The sequence below is a fragment of the Rhinopithecus bieti genome, unplaced genomic scaffold, assembly GCF_001698545.2.
Source record: "Rhinopithecus bieti isolate Rb0 unplaced genomic scaffold, ASM169854v2 scaffold_2888, whole genome shotgun sequence".
Lineage (NCBI taxonomy): Eukaryota > Metazoa > Chordata > Mammalia > Primates > Cercopithecidae > Rhinopithecus > Rhinopithecus bieti.
The window spans coordinates 2,226,778-2,247,279 of record NW_016804209.1 but is presented as its reverse complement, the minus strand read 5'-3'; the positions used below and the strand labels follow the sequence as shown (position 1 = coordinate 2,247,279).

The 20,502-nt window shown below is 44.8% G+C and overlaps 1 protein-coding gene across 3 annotated transcripts in view; it reads right to left on the bottom strand.

Moving 5' to 3' along the window:
• PDGFRL (platelet derived growth factor receptor like) overlaps window positions 1-20,502 on the bottom strand; it is a 71,640-nt gene that overhangs the window by 42,438 nt on the left and 8,700 nt on the right. For all 3 annotated transcript variants that reach the window (XM_017867228.1, XM_017867229.1, XM_017867230.1), the window contains exon 2: window positions 14,747-15,044. In XM_017867228.1, coding sequence (XP_017722717.1) covers window positions 14,747-15,044 — 298 coding nt within the window. The remainder of the gene's footprint in view (window positions 1-14,746; window positions 15,045-20,502) is intronic.

Here is a 20,502-nt window from a genome sequence, read left to right as displayed (position 1 = left end):
CATGTTGATCTCCCAGCAGGGGTTATTCAGATAATCCAGAATATTCCTGTGTGAATTTTTTAATATTATCAACAAAATGAAAGCAAATATTTAAAAAAAAATATTGCAAAGAAACATGACGTCCAAGAACACATCTACAGACCCCAGTTTGAGCGGAATAGGCATGGGGCACGGGGAGGAAGAATGAAGACAATTGACACAGAAAAAGACACTCTTTCTTCTGAAGGCAATGAGGAGTGCTAACCCTCACACTATGGTTTATATTACTCTGCATTTTCTGTCTCCCTCCTCCTCCTTTTCCTTTTTCTCTCTCTCTCTCTCTTCTTTCATTCTTTCTGAGACAGAGTTTCACTCTGTTGCCCAAGCTGGAGTGCAGCGGCATGATCTCAGCTCACTGCAGCCTCCACTTCCCAGGCTCAAGCAATCCTCCCACCTCAGCCTCCCAGGTAGCTGGGACTATAGGCACAGGACCGCGAATTTGTTCTTTTTTTTTTTTTTTTTTGGTAGAGATGGGGTCTTGCCATGGTTGCCCCAGGCCTGGTCCTCAAACTCCTGGAGCTCAAGTGATTCCACCCCGCGCTCAGCAGTCTCCCAAAGTGCTGGAATTACAGGCGTGAGCCACCATGCTCAGCCATGCATTTTCTGTGTATACATATTTAGAAAGGCTTTAAATCCTCGACTCAAAATTGCCCTAAATTTTACTCTAAATTTCTTTATGTGGTCAACAAGGCCCTCTATGGTCTGCCTCACCTCCCATCATCATCTCTTCTCCTAACCGCCTTCCCATTCCCTTGCCTCTGACCGCCCCGTCTTACCCACCTGCCCTCCATGCTCCAAGTTCTACACTCTTTCCCACTTCTAGGTACTTCCTTCAAACACTTCCCTGTTTCTGGAATTTCCTTATATTCTTCCACACCTTTCCTTACCTAGGGAACTCTCAACTTTCAGGTATGAGCTTGAGTTTCCTCCTCCTTGACACCATACTTCTGTTAACAAGGCACTTGCTAACAGATTTTAATATTTTATTAAAATTGCTTATTTATCTTCCATGAGATTAAAAGATCTATGGGATACTGAGATTATATTTATTTGCTCGCCATCTTATCTCCAGCATCTGCCTAGCAGGGACCATAAACATAGTAGATGCTTATAAAAAAACTGTTGGCAGAAAGGAACAGGGCAGAGGAGTCAAGAAACAGAGCGTCCGACCAATGATAATTACTGTTGTCACGAACAGTACCTTTGCTGTTTCCAATCTCAAAGACAGGAGATGTTTATGGGATCTGGGATGGACTGAGTCTTGAAGTAAAACCTGAATCAATTTCAGCACCTGAAAATACAGTCATCAGCATGTTTCTATTAGCCTCGAAGGGACCAACTACACTGTTCAAGGGGGCTACTGTTCCTGAAAGACACAGCAGGGCACAGGGGCATGTATGAATTTGTCCCTGTGTGGGTACATACACTTACAAATGTCTACTCCCTTTTTAAAAAATGTGTTTGTTGGGCCGGGCGCGGTGGCTTATGCTTGTAATCCCAGCACTTAGGGAGGCCCAGGTGGTGGGTGGATCACTTGAGGTCAGGAGTTCAAGACAAGCCTGGCCAACATGGCAAAACCCCATCTCTACTAAAAATACAAAAAATTAGCCAGCCGTGGTGGCACACGCTTGTAATCCCAGCTACTTGAGAGGCTGAGGCATGAGAGTTGCCCGAACCCAGGAGGCAGAGGTTGCAGTGAGCTGAGATCGCGCTTCTGCACTCCAGGCTGGGCAAGAAAGAAGACTCTGTCTCCAAAAATAGATAAAATAAAATTTCTTGGTAAAATGAATTCTACACTGTTTAAAGCACAACTTGAAACTGTGACCACTGCGTAGCCTAAAAGGCTGAAAGGACCATAGGTTTAAGTGTGCAGGTATTGTATGCACTCAGTTCTCATTTGCAATGTTTCTTCATTACTGGTGCTAGGAAGACAGTTGTAGCACAGCTGAAACCTGCCATCTAGTGGACCTTCTCATGACAGGGTTTTGCAAGGCAAAGGAAACAAGTATCGCAGTGTAGGAGACCAGAACTCCAAGAGCATCCCTCAGTTACGCTCTTCCGACATAGTTCTCCTTTCCAAATAGCCCAGTGTCAGATTTTCACGCTCTGGCATCCAAAGAGTTATCCTAAATCAATGTGGAATTTCAACCACTTTCCACGCAAAGGTATTTCAGCAAGAAAAATCGATGCCTCCTTCTGGGTAAGTATATGCTTTTCATTTCTGTTTTGAATCTTTAGAAATCAGATTAGTTTAGTCTATAACTAAAAAAAAAAAAAGTCGATGATTAATCTGTCTTGCCTGAAGCTACCTCCATCAGACCGAGAGTGTACTGTGATCTAAATTTATCCCAACAGACATACCACAGAGCTCTGGAGTAGGGCAGCCATTCTGCCTCGGGAACTAGGGCGCCCAAGTTCTGGGACCCATGCAGCCACTTGCCAGCTTGTCCCTCTGGACCAGCCACCTCTCCTCTATGACTCTCAGTTCCCTTATCTGTCAAAAAGTGAGGCTTCCTTGAAGACATACACATGGCCAATATGCATATGAAAAATCCCAACATGACTAATTATTAAAGAAATCCAAACCAGAACCACAATGAGATATACTCTCACACCAGTCAGAATGGCTATTAACCAAAGCCAAAAATAACAGATGCCATCCACATCGTGGAGGAAAGGGAAAGTTTACACACTGCAGGTGGGAATGTGGATTCGTTCAGCCACTGTGCAAAGCAGTTTGGAGATTTCTCAAAGAACTTAGAGCCACCACATGGGCCAGCAATCCCATTACTGAGTATATATCCAAAGGAATATAGATTGTTCTACCACAAAGGCACAAGAATTCATATGTTCATTGCAGTACTAGTCATAATAGCAAAGACATGGAATCAACCTAGATGCCCATCAATAGTAGACTGGATAAAGAAAATGTGGTACATACACACCATGGAATACCACACAATAAAAAAGAATGAAATCATGTCCTTTGCAGCAACATGGATGCAGTTGGAGGCCATTATCCTAAGTAAACCAACACAGGAACCGGAAACCACGTACCACATGCTCTCACTTTTAAGGGGGAGCTAAACACTGAGTACACCTGGACACAAAGATGGAAACAATAGACACAGGGGCCCACTTGAAGGTGGAGGGTGGGAAGAGGGTCAGGACTGAGAAAACTACCTATCAGGTACTAAGCTTATTACCTGGATAATGAAATGATCTGTGTATCAAGCCCTCGTGACATGCAATTTACCCATGTAACAAACCTGCACATATACACGTTCAACCTAAAAGTTGGAAAGAGGGAAAAAAAATAGGGGTGTAAGCTGAACAATCAGAAGGTCCCTTTCAGGTCAAAGGTTCTTTGAGCTTGTTCCCAGAGTCTCAGGTCACATGATCTCAGGGGCCTGACTTTAGATGCCCTCCAGGCTCAGTGACCCCAGCACCACTCATTCATGGAAACACACATGGAGGACCTACAGCATGCTGGAGACTGTGCTGGGTGCGCGGAAAACATCAGGGAATAAACAGACACCCTCTATGGTTAGAGACTAGAGTCACTGCTGCTGTGATAGGAAGAAGTGGGAAAATCCAAGAACTACTTAGATAGTAGCATCACTGTTTGGATGCGGGAGTGAATAAGGAAAGTGGTATTCAGAGTGACTCCCAGGCCTCTGGTCAAGAGCAACTGGATGGAATTAGTGCCATTCTCTGAACTGAAGGACACAGGAGGATGACCAGGTGTGGAGAAAGATCATGAGCTGAGTTTGTTTATTATTTTTTTAGAGATGGGCCTCGCCCTGTCTCCCAGGCTGGAGAGCAGTGGCGCAATCATAGCTCACAGCAGTCTCAAGCTCCTGGGCCCAAACTATCTTACCATGTCAGCCTCCCAAGTAGCTGGGACTACAGGTGTGCACCACTATCCCTGGCTCGTTTTTAAAGTTTTTGTTTGTTTGTTTTGTTTTGTTTTGTTTTGTTTTTAGAGATGGGGTCTTGCTCTGTTGCCCAGGCTGGAGTGCAGTCATGGATCATAGTTCACTACGGCCTCAAATCCCTGGGCTCAAGTGATCTTCTCACCTCAGTATCCTGAGTAGCTGCAGCTACAGGCATGTATCACCACACCTGTAATTTAAAACACATTTTTTAGAGATGGGGGTCTTGCTATGTTGCCCAGGCTGGTCTTAAATTCCTGGCCTCAAGCAATTCTCCCATCCTGGCCTCCCCTGTTGCTGGGATAGATGGTTCAATTTAAATAAAAGCTCATGAAAGATCCAAACAGATATTGTGAGCCGGCAGCTGGATAGCTCAGTCTGAAACTCAGAAGAAACATTTAACGTAATACAGGACAAATTGAGGGTATTTGCCAGCATGTAGAGAGGAGTGTACAGAACCAACATTCAATGTCTGGAAGAGTGGAGGATGCAGAGCTGGTGAAGAGGATTCTGGAAGGGCTGTGAGACAGAGAGAAAACCAGAAGGACACAGGACTGTGGAAGCCAAGACAGATGCTTCACTCGGCTAAACGGAGTTGGTGCAGGAAATCTCAAGGCATGGAAAAGGGAACTCTGGATTTAGTGCCCTTATTGACCTTGGTGATAAAATGGATGTGGAGTAATGGGGCCAGGAGTCAGGTAGAGTTATTGAAGAGTGAATAGGAAAAAGAAAAAAAGTGAATACAATGGGAACAGAGACTCCTCCCAGGGAACTGGCTGTGAAGGTTATAAGACAGGAAGATGGCTGGAGGGTGCATGGGGGTCAAGGCAGAATTTCTTAATTTGGTGAATATTGATGAAAAGGACCCATAAATCCTTTTCAAGGAGATGTTGACGACCCAGAATGAAGAGGCAATAAGTGACGTGTTGAGGTTCCTGAGAAAGTAGGTAGAGATGAGATCCAGGGCACAGATAGTGCTTTGGCCTTAGGAGGGAAAATCCTCATCCTTCTTCCCCTGTCACTGGTAGAGCAGGGAAGGAGGACATGTGACAAGATAAAGTTAAGGCGATTGGAGCTCCAATTTCTCAATAAATTAGGGGATGACTTCATTAGCTGAAAGTGAGAGAGAGAGAGAGAGAGAGAGAGAGAGAGAGAGAGATCAGAGGTTTAAGAAGAAAGAAAAAGTGACCTTTCTAGAGAAATGTATTCAGTTTTGCCAGGCAGAAGTGAGGTGGCCACATCTACTGGCGGCCACGGCCATGTGGCCAGCTGTATGGCTCCTTCCAGCAGTGCTCAGGGTCCATGTGCAGACAAGAGAAAGGAGATGAACAGGGTCATCAAGGGTCAGAAGTTTCCAAGTGGATACGAAGGAAGAACAGAGAGCAAAGGAACTTAGGACATGTTCAAGAGTTCAGTAGAAATGACAGAACCCAGAATTGGAGACTATTATTCTAAGTGAAGTAACTCAGGAATAGAAAACCAAACATCGTATGTTCTCACTGATATATGGAATTAAGCTATGAGGATGCAAAGGCCTAAGAATGATACAATGGACTTTGGGGACTTGGGGGGAAGAGTTTGGGGGGTGCCAAGGGATAAAAGATAACAAATATGGGCCGGGCACGGTGGCTCACGCCTGTAATCCCAGCACTCTGGGAGGCTCAGGCGGGTGGATCACGAGGTCGGGAGATCGACACCATCCTGGCTAACACGGTGAAATCCTGTCTCTACTAAAAATGCAAAAAATTAGCCGGGCGTGGCGGCGGGCACCTGTAGTCCCAGCTACTCGGGAGGCTGAGGCAGGAGAATGGCGTGAACCTGGGAGGCGGAGCTTGCAGTGAGCCGAGATCGCGCCACTGCGCTCCAGCCTGGGTGACAGAGCGAGACTCCGACCCCCCAAAAAAAAAAAAAAAAAAGATAATAAATATGTAAATATGGTGCAGTGCATACCGCTCAGGTGATGACGGGTACACCAGGATCTCACCAATCACCACTAAAGAACTTATGTAACCAAATACCACCTGTACCTCAGTAACTTATGGAAAAATAACATTTTTAAAAAGAGAGAGAGAGAAGTAAAGACATAAAGCGGCAATGTGGATCAAGAGGGAGAAGGGAGAGTCAATGGACTAATGACTCTATGAGGTCAAGTAACAATAGGTTCTGTATTAGTCTGTTCTCACATTGCTAATAAACACATACCTGAAACTGGGTAATGTATAAAGGAAAGAGGTTTAATGGACTCATAGTTCCACTTGGCTGCGGAGGCCTCACAATCCTGGCGGAAGAACAAGGGATGTATTACATGGCAGCAGGCAAGAGACAGAATAAGCACCAAGAGAAAGGGGTTTCCCCTTAGAAAACCATGTGATCTCGTGGAACTTATTCACTACCATGAGAACAGCATGGCGGAACTGCCCTCATGATTCCATTATCTCCCACAGGCTCCCTCCCACAACATGTGGGAATTACAGGAGCTACAATTCAAGATGAGATTTTGGAGGGGAAACAGGCAAACCATATCAGGCTCTGAGACAATGGAGATGGATCCAGGTGACACAGCACCATAGATATGAAATATATTAATACTTTGTTGTTTGCCTAGCAGACCCACCGCCCAATACATGCAGTGTACACATCAGTACTCAGTAATTATCTTTAAATGTTGAATGAATGAATGACTAGGAACTGACTTCTGACATGTGCCCTAAACCCCTGGGAAAGCCAAAACATACTTCCTGAGCTCTGGTATGTGTCAGACATTGTTCTAGGTGCTAGGAATCTGATGCTAAACCACAGATGTGCTATCTGCCTCAAGGGGTTTATTCTTTCAGGAGGGAAGAAGGGCACAGACCCCAGATTATAAAGAAGTAATCAATGAAACAAACAGATCGGCAATAATATATTCATATTCCAGATCAGGAAGCTGGGTTCTAGGGAAATTACTGATCACAGACCACTTGCTGGTTAGTGATAAAGGGATAATTCAAATCTAGCTGTGCCTCAGCCTCTGGCTTCTCTGTTCCATAACATTCTTTGTCTTTATTCTCATTGAAGGAAACATATAGAATAACACATTTATCCTTATTGAGTAAATTGAATGCTTTCTCTGTGTTACACATATGAACCATGAAAGTTATTTATATAATAATGTTTATAACTGCACTATTTATGATAGTAAAAATTAAAAGCCACAAGCTGGGAACCCCCTAAGATTACAATGCAATGTTACATTGATGGAATACCATATTGTCATCAACATCGTAAGCAGATCTACATAAAAATCCGTATGAAACTACTGCAGGTTAGAACACATTAACTTACTGCAATATTGCTTTAAACACTTATTTTCCCAAATCCCAAATTCTTAGTTGAGTGGGCCCTTAGAGACCATCTTGTTTTACAGGCCAAAGAAACTGACGTAGCATCCTTGCTAAAACACCACCATGAATAATCGGTAAGAGAGATGGATTTCTGCATCCTCCAATCCTAGAGAGATGCCAAATTATATTTGAGTGCCGTGAATGTTCCTTTCTTTATATTGTGTTTTAATCATTTACCAAAATCATTGATGAATAAAGCCAGATACATTAACTCATTAAAGTCTTAAATAACCAACTGTGACATTCCCAGCACTTTGGGAAAAACAAATGTATATTGCATTTTTCTCTACTTGGGCATTTTACTTCCTAGAGCTCCAAAGTTTGTTAGACCTTTTTCTTCTTCATTAATTGCTCTCTCTGTTGACCTGCTTTTGTAGGTGAGTGTGAAGAACATTTCACGATTTAGTAGGAAAAGATGAAGTAGTCAGAAGGTTATATTCAGATAAATGTGGTCACGCTTCCAGAAAGCCACCAATATTGGTTAAAACTACAAGACTTGGCTGGGTGAGGTGGCTCATGCCTGTCATCTCAGGACTTTGAGAGACCAAGGTGGACGGATCACCTGAGGCCAAGAGGCAGAGACGAGCCTGGCCAACGTAGTGAAAGCCCGTGTCTACGAAACATACAAAAATTAGCCAGGTGTGGCAGCTGATGCCCGTAGTATCAGCTACCCAGGAGGTTGGGGCACTAGAATTGCTTCAATACGGAAGGCGGAGGTTGCAGCGAGCTGAGATAGTGCCACTGCACTCCAACCTAGGTGACGGAGTAAGACTTTGCCAAAAAAAACCCAAAAAAACAAAAAAACAAAAAACGACAAGGCTTTGTTGGATGAGCACCTGGGGAGCTTCCAAACTCAACACTGTCACAGCCCTGGAAAGAACTCATTCCATGGAAAAAAGAAAACACACAACGAATACTTCTCCATCCAAAGGCACCACGTTCTGGGAACGATGTCAAGAGTCCGTTTCTTGAATCTCTGGTGTGAAATAAATCATGGTTTTTTTATCTTTGGTTGATATAGCTATGACTAGATGTTTTTCACATTTTTTCATGTTTCGTAAGTTTTTCGAAGCCCACATCAGTCATTACTTTCTTCTAAGGCTCTTGCTGTGCTTCGGATGAACAGTATTTAATGTTAAAAAGTCAAAATTTGTTTCTTCAGATGCTAAATCTCTCTCTTCAGGTTAGTGCTTACTCTAAGTCTTTAAAATGTTTTCAAATGTATTTTAATATATAATTTAGATATATTTGAAAATGCTGTTAGAAAATACTAAAATTTCAAGCATGGAATCCTCTAAGCTTAAGATGCTTTGTGTAAGTCAAAGATTAAATGTTCAGAATAATTTAAATTATGTCAATTCTGTTTTTTTATAAAAAGTGTATGAATTCGACTTTAGTGAATAAGGTCATTTAAAATGTATGTGGTGCTGGAGGCGGGGCCGGTCCTACGGGTGCGCTGGCTTCCTCCCACGGAGTTACATGCAGCCCGTGCACCTGTGAGTAGCCCGGCGGCCAATCTGGCCAACGGGCCATTTTACAGGAACTGAGGTCCAAAGAGGACATGGACACCCCAGCCCGGTCACAGTCACACAGGGCTCAGTGGACAGCCTTGGACTGAACATGGGCTCCTAACTGCCTCCGGCCACTTCGCACAAACTGGGATGGCCCAGGTCCCCCAGCGAGGGTACCCAGCGAGGGTGCCCAGCAAGGGTAGCTCCGGGGTTTCCTGGCTGGGTGCTTCCCATTGGCTGCCAGCTGTGTGACACCACAGGGCAGAGTCTGTGGAGGCCCCACCCACCTCCTCTTGTCAATGGTCCCATCTGCCAGGAAAGATGAGGACTCCCAGGTTTCACCCACTGGAGGCTCAGCCTGAGGAACACTGGCCATGGTGGGTGGGTTCACCTTGGACTGACCACCCACTGGGCCTGCCTGCCCCTCCCTCAAAAGGCCCCTCGGGTTGTACGGGCTGTTGGGAGGTGGCTCAGCCTTGAAGGACAGACAGCACACCTGTTGACCTAACCTCACTGGACAGACTCCAGGTGGACACCAACTCCTCAAGAGCCCCATGACTTCAGCTCTACCTGGGGCACCCAGCACCCCCACCCCACCACAGGGCTAGAGATCCTGAAAAAGGGGCGGGCAGTAGGGAAGGTGGAGGCACCCTCCTCTCCTGTTGGACAGTTGAGTTCTGAGGGCAAGCCCTGGGCCCAGACACGCAGAGACCCTGGCTGCCCCGGCTCTTGTTTGTTTAGGCCCAGGTTCTGCCCAGACCAAGGCCCAGGAGAGCTCTCAGGAGGCTGGGAAACCTCCAGGCCAGACAGAAAGTTGAGGTCAGAGCTGGGTTTTAGAGATCCTACAGGATCCAAAATGGGGCGGCTCCCTAGGTGGGGCATGGCCTGTACCCAAGAACAGGAGGGTCCTCCAGAGAATGTGCCACCATCAGGGATATGAGCTGGGCCTTCCCAGAGCCTGGGCACCTTTGGGAGCGGGAAAAGTAAGGTGGAACTTGGAAAGGCTTTCAATGCCAGGCTGATGGCTGAGGGGATGGTGGGCAGGGAGGGAGGGCGAGAAGGCTCCCTCTGGCATGTGGGAGAAGGTGGGTGGATGGAGGAGCCCCTGGAGGTGGCTGCAGTCCCTTAATGGGGGGCCTTGCTCGGGGCATGTGGGGCTCTCCCTCCATCCAGAAGTGGCCCAAGACCCTTAGAGCCCTGAGTGCTGGCAAATCTCACTGCTCCTGACCTGGCCTGTGTATTCAAAACAGAAACAGTAAAACCAACATCAGGATGTCCATCAGAAAAAAAAAAAAAAAGTATGTAGTAAATCCCACTTCTGGGTATACATCCAAAAGATTTAAAAGCAGAATCTCAAAGAAATATATGCACATCCATGTTCACTGCGGCATTCACAATAGCCAGAAGGTGGAAGGAGCCTAAATGCCTATCGCTGGATGATGGATTATAAAAATGTAGTCTAGGCCAGGCACAGTGGCTCACACCTGTAATCCCAGCACTATGGGAGGCCAAGGTGCGCAGATTGCCTGAGGTCAGGAGTTCGAGACCACCCTGGTCAACATGGTGAAACCTCATCTCTACTAAAAATACAAAAATGAGCCAGGCATGGCGGTGCGTGCCTGTAATCCCAGCTACTCTGGAAGCTGAGGCAGAAGAGTCGCTTGAACCTGGGAGGCAGAGATTGCAGTGAGCTGAGATTGTACCACTGCACTCCAGCCTGGGTGAAACAGCAAGACTCCAACTCAAAACAAAACAAACAAAACAAATGTAGTATAGGCCTGGCATGGTGGCTCACGCTTGTAATCCCAGCACTTATGGGAGGCCGAGGTCAGGAATTCGAGACCAGCCTGGCCATCTTAGTGAAACCCTGTCTCTACTAAAGATACAAAAGTTAGCTAAGTGTGGTGTTGTGTGCCTGTAATCCCAGCTAGTTGGGAGGCTGAGGCAGGAGAATCACTTGAACCTGGGAGGCAGGAGCTGTAGTGAGCCGAGATCGTCCCACTGCACTCCAGCCTGGGTGACAGAGCAAGACTCTATCTCAAACATAAAATGTGGTATATATATACAATATAATATTACTCAGCCTTAAACAGAAAGGAATCCATATCATATGCTGCAACATCAAAGAACTTTCAGGACATCATGCTGTGGGAAATAAGTCAGCAACAACGACAAAAAAATATGCTGCATGTTCCATTTATATGGGGTACCTAGAGTTGTCAAACTCAGAAACAGCCAGTAGCAAGGTGATTGCCAGGAAAGACTGCTAGGAGAGGAGGAGTTCAGTGGGCACAGAGTTTCAGCCATGCAAGATGAAAACGGTCTAGAGGTCTATTATACAACAATGTGCCTACAGTTAACAATACTGTACACTTCAAAATTATTTTTTCTTTCTTGTTTTTTCTGAAACAGTGTCACTCATGTTGCCCAGGCTGGATTGCAGTGGTATGATCATGGCTCACTGCAGCGTTGACTTCCTGGGCTCAGGTGATCCCACCCCCTTAGCCTCTCAAGTAGCTGGGACTACAGGAACGCACTCCAAAGCCAGGTTAATTTTTTTTTTTTTCCGTAATTTTAGTAGAGATGGTTTCGCCATGTTGCCCAAGCTAGTCTTGAACTCCTGGGCTCAAGCGATCTGCCCACCTTGGCCTTCCAAAGTGCTGGGATTACAGGTGTGAGCCATCATGCCTGGCCTTCAAAATCATTAAGAGGGTAAATCTGTGTTATGTGTTTTTTACCGCACATAAACATATATAGTGGTAAGCCTTTCCAGATTTCTTCCAAGCAGAATATCCCTATGTTCTCTCTTATACACATGCACTTCAAGTGTAGAAAGAGAAACAGGAAGAATGGATTCACTTTCTCCATCTCCACTCCCCATGCAGCTCACTCAGCCTTAAGAAGGACTCTATCCTGTTTTATCCACGACGCTAGAAGGTCGAGTCAGAATAAAAACGTGAAAGATGTCTTAATCTAAGAAGATAAGAGAGATAAGTAGACAGTTTAATATAACTTATACATGTATTTTATTTATTCTCCAAGTTGTGTGTGTAGGGGAGTGTGTGTGTGTGTGTAAGAAGGACAAATGTATCAGGGAGGCTTGTCAGTCAAGCATTAAGTAGGGAAACTTAAACGCCAACCACTCAGCTAAGTCTCAGTGAAAAACAAAGATGTTGGAAGTAGTTTTTCAAGTGTGAAGAGAGCCGGGAAGATGCAACAGCAAGTGCTGTGGGAACACAGAGCTGGGGAGGCCTGCCACGGGTTTCCCAGAGAAAGTGATGCCTAAGGTTAGCCCGGTGCTGAGGGGCCCAAGAGTGTTCCTGGCTATGAAAGCAGCAAACTTGAAGGCCCCAGGAGCCTGGTGCTTTTGAGAATCTTACAGGAGCCCAGGGCAGCGAGAGCAGAGCGACCCATTGAGATTAGAGGTGACTCCAGAGAGACGGCAGAGGACAGGGAGGGCCTCACTGCCATGTGAGGATGTTGGACTTTATCCCTAAGGGCACACACTGAGCTGTTAGCAGGGGAGACACACACTCTGTGGCTCTGACTTTTAAGTGTTGCTCCAGCTGCAGTGAGAAGCTCTAGCCCGGGTGTGGTCACTGCAGTATCAGAGATGGCAGAGAGCAGCAGCTCAGACAGGGGACAGTGACTCCAGGAATGCAAATGGACAGATTGCCATTCCTGGAAGAAGGCTCAATTGCTATGAAGAGGGAATTGAGTCATATATTATGACTCAATATTGCAAAAGCAATAGTGGTTCGCCATCATCATGTTTCATGGCAAGAACTGCTATTACGTTTACACCAAACTCATAGAATTTTGAAATGTTAAAATGAAGGCTGAACTGGCTTAACTTGGCGACTGACTGGATGTGGAGAGTGTGGAGAGAGGGAGGAGGCACGGATGCCTCCCAGTCTTCTGGTTGGGTAACCAAGTGGATAATGATGTCCTTGAGGGAGATGAATTTCTGCGAAAACACAGTTTGTGTGGAAATACGAATCTGTTATGAACATACAGAGTCTGAGATACCTGCCCTCTGCAGTCTTTCTTTTTTTTTTTGAGATGGAGTATTGCTGTGTTGCAAGGCTGGAGTGCAGTCATGCAATCTCAGCTCACTGCAACCTCTGCCTCCAGGGTTCAAGCGATTCTCCTGCCTCAGCCTCCCAAATAGCTGGGACTAGAGGCATGCAACATGCCCAGTTTATTTTTATATTTTTAGTGGAGACAGGGTTTCACAATGTTGGCCAGGATGGTATCAATCTCTTGACATCATGACAATCTGCCCGCCTTGGCCTCCCAAAGCGCTGGGATTACAGGCATGAGCCAACCGTGCCCAGCCTGCCCGCAGCCTTTCTTTCTCCTGCTCTTGTCATCTCAAACAACGTCTGGTATTTCTCCATTGTAAATCGATACTATTTCTCCATCATATACAGAAATAGGGTCAGAAAGAATCTTAGAAATCATGCCATCCCCTGCCCTCATTCTACACATAAGGAAACAGACCTGGCAGAGTTTAGGAGACTTCGCCAAGGTGCACAGGACTCTAACCCCATACACACCCGCTGACTCACAGCCCGTGCTCAGGTTCCTCCCAGCACCGTGGAAAGTATGTGTTTCTTTCTTGCTTCTCACACTTGCCGCCGTCACCACCATAACCACTCTTCCTGGTCTAGAAAGCCCAGCCTCCTGAAGGTACTCATTTAAACATGAGAAATCACTGGCCTTCTTACCAGTTGAGGCCTCTGAATGTAACAGTCATAGATTTATGAACGTAAAAATAATCAGAAGCAACCAGGTGCGGTGGCTCACACCTGTAATCCTAGCACTTTGGGAGGCCGAGGCGGGAGGATCACGAGGTCAGGAGATCAAGACCATCCTGGCTAATATGGTGAAACCCCATCTCTACTAAAAATGCAAAAACTTAGCTGGGCATGGTGGCAGGTGCCTGTAGTCCCAGCTGCTCGGGAGGCTGAGGCAGGACAATGGCGTGAACCCAGGAGGCGGAGCTTGCAGTGAACCGAGATCGCACCACTGTACTCCAACCTGGGTGACAGAGCGAGACTGTCTAAAAAAAAACAAATATATAATAACAATAATAATAATAATCAGAAGCAGTTGAAAAGTAGTTGAAGTTGATATCTGGTCAAGTTGCTCAGAGGAATCTCCTGTTAGGTCATTTTAGTTTTCATTATGATTATTTAAGAAACAACATAAAATATTGAGTCCATTAATTTTCACAGTATTTTTTTTATATTTTTTTTGAGACGGAGTGCGGTAGTGTGATCATGGTTCACTGTAATCTTCACCTCTGGGGTTCAAGCGACTCTCCTGCCCCAGCCTCCTGAGTAGCTGGGATTACAGGCACATGCTACCACATCTGGCTAATTCATATTTCTTGTAGAGAGGGAGTTTCACCATGTTGGCCAGGCTAGTCTCCAACTCCTGGCCTCAAGTGATCTGCCTGCTTTCGCCTCCCAAAGGGCTGGGATTACAGGCATGAGCCACTGCACCCGGCCACACAATATGCATTTTTAAACATCCATCTGTACACATAATAGTTTTCTATAAAATTTTGGTTTCCTACAAAATTTCACTCACCATACATTTTCAAATAAAATTGTCATATGGTTTGGTCACATGGTTTCCTATAAAATTTCACTCTTTCAACAAATGTTGGTAGGATTTGCAGTTGTTTTTATTAACTGGGTAAAGAAATAAAATCTGTGACTTTCGCTCTTTGAGTTTCTATTTTTATGATCTATGAGGGTAAAATGGAAGATGTCAGAAACAATGTGTAATAACAGTTAAGAATGAATTTTGTGAACTATTACAATTACAAATACTCAACCCTACACAGTTTAAAAAAAAAAATGCTTACCTGATGCGAGAGTCCTTAAAGGTGTCAAGATATGCAGGGTAGCTCCATCCAATTCTACTCCCCTTACATCGAAGCTCTACACTTTGCCCCGCCAGCAGACTCAGGGTAGCGGCGGGTTTCTGGAAGCGACCTTTATCCAGCACCTGCATCATGATAGACTGTGTCTTTGGTGTTGAATCGGCTGAGTCCCTGTCCTTTATTTTAGGAATTTTGGGCTTCACCTTCTTGTTGGTAGGTTTGATTCTATTCTCCCCTGGTTCCTTTGGACGCTTGTTCTTGGGAAGGTGTTGGCCAGTAACTGCACAAACCAAGGAGAGAGAAATACGCTATAGTAACGGCATCCTCAGAATATTTGAGGCTGATAACTTTTTCTTCTTCTTCTTCTTCTTTTTTTTTTTTTGGAGACAGATTCTCACTCTGTTGCCTAGGCCGGAGTACAGTGGCATGATCTCAGCTTACGGCAACCTCCGCCTCCCAGGTTCAAGTGATTCTCTTGCCTCAGCGCCCTGAGTAGCTTAGATTACAGGTGCCCGCCGCTGCCCCCAACTCATTTTTGTATTTTTAGTAGAGACATGGAGACAGGGTCTCACCATGTTGGCCAGGCTGGTCTCAAACTCCTGACCTCAGGTGATCCGCCTGCCTTGGCCTCCCAAAGTGCTGGGATCACAGGAGTGAGCCACCATGCCCAGCCCTGTTAACTTTTAGATAACTCTAGAGAAGATAACTTTTTAATCCTCCCCTCCTCATATCTCAATATTGTTTTCAGTAAAAGTCATGTAATAATCATTTTTTGATTCTATAGTTTTAAAACAATCATTAAAAAGGAAAATATTTCAGCTCCAAAGATATTCAAATTCAGCAAAATAGTTCATGTATGAGCTAAAATTTGCCCTAAGAAAACAAAAATATTATTGCCTGTAGTTCACACTGTCGCACAGTCTCCAAGTGGTCACACAAAACAGCCGAACTGAAGCCATTCAAGGCTGTTTCTTTACTTTGCAGTCTCTATGTTGTCACTGTTCATTTTGATTCTACTGTTTAAACACAGAAATATGTAGTTCCACAGAGATTGCGGGCATAAACTGTGCTGAAATTGCATGCACAATATTTTGTGTTTACTGTTAGAAACAGAATCTCACTCTATCACCCAGGCTGGAATGCAACGGCATGATCCTAGCTCACTGCAGCCTTGAACTCCTGGGCTCAAGTGATTCTCCTGCCTCAGCCTCCTGACTAGCTAGGCCTACAGGTATGTGAGATCACGCTGAACAATTTTTTTTTTTAGAGTTGGGGTCTTGCTATATTGCCCAGGCTGGTATCGAACTCCTGGCCTCAAGCAACCCTCCCACCTAGACCTCCCAAAGTGCTGTAATTATAGGTGTGAGCCACTCTGCCGTGCCAAGATTTTGAACCATGATGAACTTTCTCTCAAAACAAATGGTAAAGTGGAGATTACATTTGTCAGGGGCTGGCAATGTCTAGATAGAATAAAATGTTTATTATTAAAGAGTATTAAATGTATACTAATCTGAAATTTACATATAAATGATCAAAACTCAACTGTAACTGTAGCAATGATTTAGAATTTCACCAACAAAATATCTTTGGGGAAGGAGTATTTTATCACCAACATTGTTGAGAGTTGCTGGCAAACAGGGGTAATAAAAAGCTAACCGACTTTAAGTTGTTTTTATGGTTGTTTCTGCCTTGTCTATAAATAACACACCCTTACTGACTGCACCCAGGGAAGAGTCCCCTCACTGTTCTGCTTGTGGTGGGCCACCAGACTCCTAAAATCTCAGCCAAGCCCCTTGTAGTCACACAGTTGTGTCCACGCAACAAGAAAGAAAAGGGGACTGTAGGCCAGGTGTGGGGAGGCAGAGGCTGCAGTGAAAACAATGTTGACATATGAGGAGGAGAGGATTAAAAATTTATCTTCTGTAGAGTTATCTAAAAGTTTTCAGGACTGGGCATGGTGGCTCACTCCTGTAATCCCAGCATTTTGGGAGGCTAAGGCAGGTGGATCCCTTGAGGTCAGGAGTTTGAGACCAGCCTGGGCAACACGGCAAAACTCTGTCTCTACTAAAAATACAAAATTAGCCAGGCGTGGTGGTGCATTACTGTAGTCACAGCTGCTAGGGAGGCTGAGGCACGAGAATTGCTTGAACCTGGGAGGCGGAGGTTGCAGTGAGCTGAGATCATGCCACCGCACTCCAGCCTGGATGACAGTGAGATCCTGTCTCAAAAAAAAAAAAAAGGAAAGAAAAAGGTAGAGTTTCAGTTTGACCATCTGTCCGCACAAGCTCAAAGGCCACCTCGATAGATACCCACAGAATTACAAAATTTTCAAACTTACGAGATCCTTAGAGATCATTTAGGTCAAGTCCTCAGGTTGTAGATTTAAAAACTAAAGGAGGCCCTCCCTGAAAAGTTAAATAAACTGTAGAGTCACTCAGCTGGTTAGTGGCAGAATGTGGAGCAGAAGTCAGGCCTCCGATTCCCATTCCAAAGAGCTCATTTCACTACATGGAGATAAACATTCTTTACATATTTTGAATAACCACACAGCCCTTGGCCAATTGAGAGAATGACAGGGCATTTGTAGAACGTGGTAGATTAGGAGAAAAGTATAATAAAAAACGCAATTGATTTGGACTCAACTGTGTAATGATGAATTTGGTTTCCTTTGTGTGTTGCCCTTTGAAGCGGGAGCCATGGGGCCTCCCCTCTTAGTTCAGTCTGGCCCTGACTCTAGAACCTATCCTGCCCTTGGGATCTCTTGGCTCAGTGTCAACATCCAAGCCTCACTCTTTGGGCTTCTATACCTCAACCCCTGAGCCCTGCCCTATTTTCTGTGACTTCATGTCCAGCTGTGACCTGTTTCTTCTCTTAGGCCCGAGTCTCCTATTTCCCTTCCTTCCCCTACTAAGGTTCCTCTTGGTTACAGGCCTTACTGAGCATCCTCTATCCTTCCAGGGAGTAGAGCTGTGACCTTGAACCCTAGTCTCCAAGGCGGAACCCCCAACACCTGCTGCTGAATCTGCTGTTTGCCCATTACTCTGCTCACCCTGGACATGTGGTTTATCACTCCTGGTTTTAATGATAGGTGGGAGTAGACAATGGCTCCCATGCACACGCTCCCAGCCTCCTAGAAGGAAAAGCACTGCAATGGTTGGGAATGTGTCAGATCAACAAAAGTACACTGATGCAGCAACATCAATTGTGAAGCACAAGCCTCAGCTCTGCAATAAGGTAGAAATTATAGTTTTCTTCTTAAGATAGAAAATAATAGGCCAGGCATGGTGGCTCACACATGTAATCCCACCACTTTGGGAGGCCAAGTTGCAAGTTGGGAGGTTTGCTTGAGGCCAGGAGTTCAAGACCAGCCTGGGCAACATGGTACATCGCTACAAAATTAAGGGGAAAAAAAAAAAAAAAGCTGAGTGTGGTAACACATGCCTGGAGGCTGAGGCAGGAGGATCACTTGAGCCCATGAGTCTGAGTTTATAGTGAGCTAAGATTGCGCCACTGCACTCCAATGTGGTTGACAGAGCAAGACTCTGTCTCCAAAAAGAAAAGAAAAGAAAAGAAAGCCTACCATTACAATGTCCAAGTAATCTGTGCCCCGTAAATATTTTAATGCCTGTGAGATTAAGAAAACTCTGGATTAATGTCTAATTTGGTGTTCTGTGTATCATGGAACAGGAATTCAAGCTATCAGAAATGACAATAACCATATGTAAATCCTATGGAATTTAGACAAACAGAGCTACTTGTCTGACTTCTAAGCTGTAATACCTTGTTATCTATGTTACTCAGGAACATCAGATTACCTGATTATGGAGATTATGTATCCAAATATTTGCTATTATCTATGCAAAATAATTTGACCTTCTGACCAAATAGCCCACCAGCTGATCTAACTGTATAGTTGGTCCAGCTGCCTGACCACAGAATTGGCCTGTGGTTTGAGAGTAATGATGCTAACTTAAAGAAGCCAGCCTAGTGGCCCCACAGATACCCAGACAGTCCTGCAATTGAGTGACTCCCAAATCCCATGTCTAACTTTTTAAAAGATATGACTCTTCAGCCTAACTATGTCAAATGGTTATTTTTCAAAGACCTAAAAAATATAATAATTCATCCTGTAGATAAATAAAAGTCAAAGTCCATTACCATTGCATTTTTGAGACTATTACATTGTATATTTTATAGAGAAACCAGTGGCAAAATTCAAGAACAATTAAATAGCATTACTAACTTCAGGTCCAGGCCTGCCACTTACTCGCTGTGTGACCCTGGGAAGCTACTTACCCTCTTCTGTTTCCGTTTTCTCATCTGTAAATTGAGAATGATATGGTAACAACTACCTCATAATAACCATAATAGTTACTGTGGGAGTTAAATGAGTCAATATGTCAAAAAGGGCGAAATTAGCATCCGGCCCATAGTGAGTGATTGCTAGCTAAGTGCTATTTGTTTTTCTGTGGTTGTCACATGACATCTCTATGACAAACTTGTGGTGGAGGCTACGCAGATATTATTCTTTTTAATGTATAGATGCCAAGTAGTTCACTCCAGGTCATCAGGAAGGTAGTGAAAAACCAGACCCTCTGACTCCAAGTCTAGAACTTTCTCTGGCTCGTGCTATTGCCTCTCCATCCACATAGAGATGAGCATATTGTTGCTTTTTCGCTTTATTTGCACAAGTCTCATGCACCATGAGATTCTTTGTTTGATGCGACATGCAGCTCCAAGCCGCACAGAACTTCATGCTGGGGATAAGAGCCTCCTCTTCCGGGAAGAGCTGGAGATCCTTTTCCAAGGCACACATTGGATCCCACCATTGAGGAGATGCTGATCAAAACCTCATCTCCAGCCTGGTACGGTGACTCATGCGTATCATCCCAGCACTTTGGGAGGCCAAGGAGGGTGGATCACTTGAGGCCAGGAGTTCAAGACCAGGCTGGCCAACATGGTGAAACCCCATCTCTTCCAAAAAATACAAAAAAAATTAGCCAGGCATGGTGGTACATGCCTGTAGTCACAGCTACTCAGGAGGCTGAGGCATGAGAATTGCTTGATCCTGGGAGATGGAGGTTGCAGTGAGCTGAGATCACACCACTGCCACTGCACTCCAGCCTGGGCAAGAGAGTGAGACTCTGTCTCAAAAAAACAACAAAACAAACAAAACCCCAAAAACCCTTATATCCAAAATAAATAAACAGATGTTACAAAGCAAGAAGGAAGCAGGACAAAGGACCATGATTATTCAGCATCAACTGAGAACCACAATCAAATCTTACTCATCAAAAGTGACCTGTTAGCCTCTCTAATAGAACAGTGTTGGAGGAGAAAATAAATTAATCAGAAGAATCGTTAACTGCAGCTTGGATGAGATTTCTTGTTAAGCATAGTCATTAACATCAAAGCGTAAAGCTGTTTGGTTTTCTCCTCCCTGATGGGCAGTAAAGGGGAAACACCATCCCTATGAGTAGCACCCCAGTAACCACGCCATAAATTTTTCTGAGCCGCTCAGTTGCTTCCCAATTAGTTACATAAACCAAGAGACACCACCCTCATTTTTCTACTTTTCATGAAACACCCTGCAGGAACACACATACTTTTCCAGCAACAAAACTGAGAAGGTGGGAAAGCGACCCTACGGAGAGGAAAATGTAGCAAGATGTAGTGAGCCCTTCCTTTCTCTACTCCTTTCGAGAACCCCACTCCAAAACACCCTCCTACTGTCAGAG